The sequence below is a fragment of the Sabethes cyaneus genome, chromosome 3 (genome assembly GCF_943734655.1).
Source record: "Sabethes cyaneus chromosome 3, idSabCyanKW18_F2, whole genome shotgun sequence".
Lineage (NCBI taxonomy): Eukaryota > Metazoa > Arthropoda > Insecta > Diptera > Culicidae > Sabethes > Sabethes cyaneus.
In genome coordinates this window covers 206,833,758-206,836,661 of record NC_071355.1, presented here as the reverse complement: position 1 = coordinate 206,836,661, position 2,904 = coordinate 206,833,758, and the positions used below count along the sequence as shown (strand labels likewise).

Below are 2,904 nucleotides of genomic sequence, written 5' to 3'. Positions count from 1 at the left end.
ATTCATAGGAAAAGAATCCAAAGTATCACTTACCGCTCCGTGGAAAATACGCTAAAGTCGCTTTTTACGCGAAGGATACATCTCGCGTAATCCAAATCGCGTGAAAAAACGCCAAATTCCGAAATTCGCGTAAAAAAACCTCGTAAATTTCAAAATTTTCCTAAAAAAATCCAAAATTTTGCATAAAAAGTGTTGTGGATTTCAACACTATGCGAAAACTAATCCGCGTAAATTCCAAAAATCGCGTAAATTCCGAAATTCTCGTAAAAAACCGCGTAAACTCCGAAATTCGCGTAAAAAACCGCGTAAATTCCGAAATTCGCGTAAAAATAGTCGCGTAAAAAACAAACCGCGTAAAAAAACACGAAAAAAGCGACTTCAGTATTACACTGAGTTCTATAATTTTTCACAACCACTGAATTAAAAATAACTGAATTCTAAATAAGGAATATTTCCTTTGCAGAACTTTACACTCATTAAACATGTACTGATTATACTGACGACCTTCGGCACGGTGGCAAACTGCTCGAAGATTCTAGTGCTCGTTCCCTTTCCGGCGCACAGTCATTGGCTGTGGCTGGAGCATTTCGTCCTGGAGCTGCTAGACCGAGGCCACCAAGTAACGGCTGTTACCAACTTTGCCGCCACCGAGCCACATCCTAACTATACCGAGGTAGTAATAGATCCGCCATTCGATATTCCATACTATTGTGAGTAAATTTGACAGAATTTCGAGCACTAATTATTGGCAGAACACTGTGTCATTGTAGTTCCCGTGTCGGATATGTTCGAAGCGAAGTACAGCAGTGATGTTTCCAATTTGTTTTTGTACTGGAACGTCGGCATTTCTACGACAAAATATGCACTGAGGAACCCCGATGTTCAGCATTTCATCGAGCAGGACGATAGCAGCTTCGATCTGGTGATATCGGAACAGTTTTATCAGGAGGCTTTCCTGATGTTTGCACACAAGTACCGAGCGCCGATTGTGACAATAGGTTTGCTGTTTGTGAACATTCTGTTCGTGAACGTGTTATTTACGATTTATTCTTCGCTAGGGACATTGGGTTACTCGGATTTTATGGATCGAGCAATGGGACTGCTGACACCGTGGTCCTTCGTTCCACATCCTATTCTAATGTATAAGGATGATATGAGTTTCAGTCAGCGATGCTACAATTTTCTGATATCGGCGACGGATGCTTTTTTACGGAAATACTACTATTTGCCTCGACAGGATAAATTGGCGAAAAAATATTTTTCTTCGATTGAAGGTTAGTGCCTCGAAAAATAATTGAAACAAAAATATTTCATCGGTAGTTTTCTCTTAGTCCATACCTACTAATAAACATTTGTGAAACTAACAAACATTTGTGAAACAGTTGACTAACTGTTTACTCTTCTACTTCCACAGGGCCGGAATCGTTCCCATCGGTGGAGGAGCTGGAAAAATCCATCTCGGTGATGTTGATAAACAGTCACATCTCTACGACGCCGCCTCGTGCCTCCATAACGGGGCTGGTGAACGTGGCTGGAGCCCACATCAAACCGGCGAAGGTACTGCCGAAGGATATTCAACGATTTCTGAACGGTGCTACCGAAGGGGCAATATTTTTTAGCCTCGGGTCGTACGTCAAGAGCACCGATATGCCGAAAGACAAGCTGAAGGCATTTTTCGAGGTGTTTCGGAATATCAAGCATAAAGTGTTGTGGAAATTTGAGGACGAAACGATGAGTAATGTTCCGAAAAATGTCATGGTTAGAAAGTGGTTGCCACAGAGCGATATCCTGGCCCATCCCAATGTAGTTCTATTCATCACTCATGGCGGAATGTTTGGCACACAGGAGGGACTTTATCGTGGAGTTCCTATGCTGTTCATCCCGTTCTATGGCGATCAGCATCAAAACGCACTCAAAGCAGAGCGCTCAGGTTATGCTTTGTCGTTGAATTTCGCTGATGTTAACGTAATAACTCTGGGTTCCAGAATCAATGAGTTACTTACCGATCCTACCTACAAAAGACTGGCGAAGAAAGCCTCTCAACTATTCCGGGATAATTTAGTTCCGCCAATGGACGAAGCCATGTACTGGATTGAGTATGTAATACGTCACAAAGGAGCCAAACATCTGAAGTCGGTATCCGTCGATCTGAACTGGGTACAGTACCACATGTTGGACGTGGTAACCTTTTTCACACTAATGGTAACTTTAACGTTAACAGTCAGCTATAGAATCCTGATGGCACTTTATAGGGACTTCATAAAACAAAAATCGAAGGAAACCAAGAAAATCGTGACACCGTCTAAAGTTCGAGGCCATACGAAGTTTAAAGAAAATTAGTATTAAAAATAAAATTTACTTACAAAACGTATTATGGGTGCTAAATAATGATACTAAATTCGTAAGCCTTATTGTGGATGGATATTACCAAATTCAGCGCTTTTCATCATGATTTCGAACAAAATAGCCTCTACAGCACCGCTTTCTCCTCCAGCAACCGATCGTACCATCGAAGTGGTCAAGAAAATTCCAATTTTTTTCAAAACTTTTCGATTCAACGTCTCCCAGTTGTCCAATTTTCGAGCCATGGCGAATCCCTTCGTATAGTTATGCAGATCCACCAATCGTGGGAAAAGTTGATGAAGTATTTCCGCTGCTAGAACTGTCAACAGACACGATCGTGGGTGACAATGACAATGTTAACTGAAGTAGCAAGACACCAACAAGTCAAACGAAGCAGTTACCTCCATCGGAAAAGTTCCGGCTCAACTTCCTGATCGGGCACGATAAGCGGAATAGCTGTATCCATTGGTCGACACATCGTCTTTCGTCCGGTGATAAAGGCGTTAGATCAGCCATCGATGTTTTTATTCATCAAAACATGAAACGAGGTATTTGTTATGC

The 2,904-nt window shown here is 41.8% G+C and overlaps 1 protein-coding gene across 1 annotated transcript; it reads left to right on the top strand.

The window, feature by feature from the left end:
* Window positions 1-209: 209 nt before the first annotated feature.
* On the top strand, window positions 210-2,340 carry LOC128740641 (UDP-glycosyltransferase UGT5-like). Its single transcript, XM_053836203.1, has 5 exons — window positions 210-227; window positions 464-710; window positions 771-998; window positions 1,059-1,274; window positions 1,415-2,340. The coding sequence occupies exons 1-5, from the start codon at window positions 210-212 to the stop codon at window positions 2,338-2,340; spliced, it is 1,635 nt and encodes a 544-aa protein (XP_053692178.1).
* Window positions 2,341-2,904: the final 564 nt, after the last annotated feature.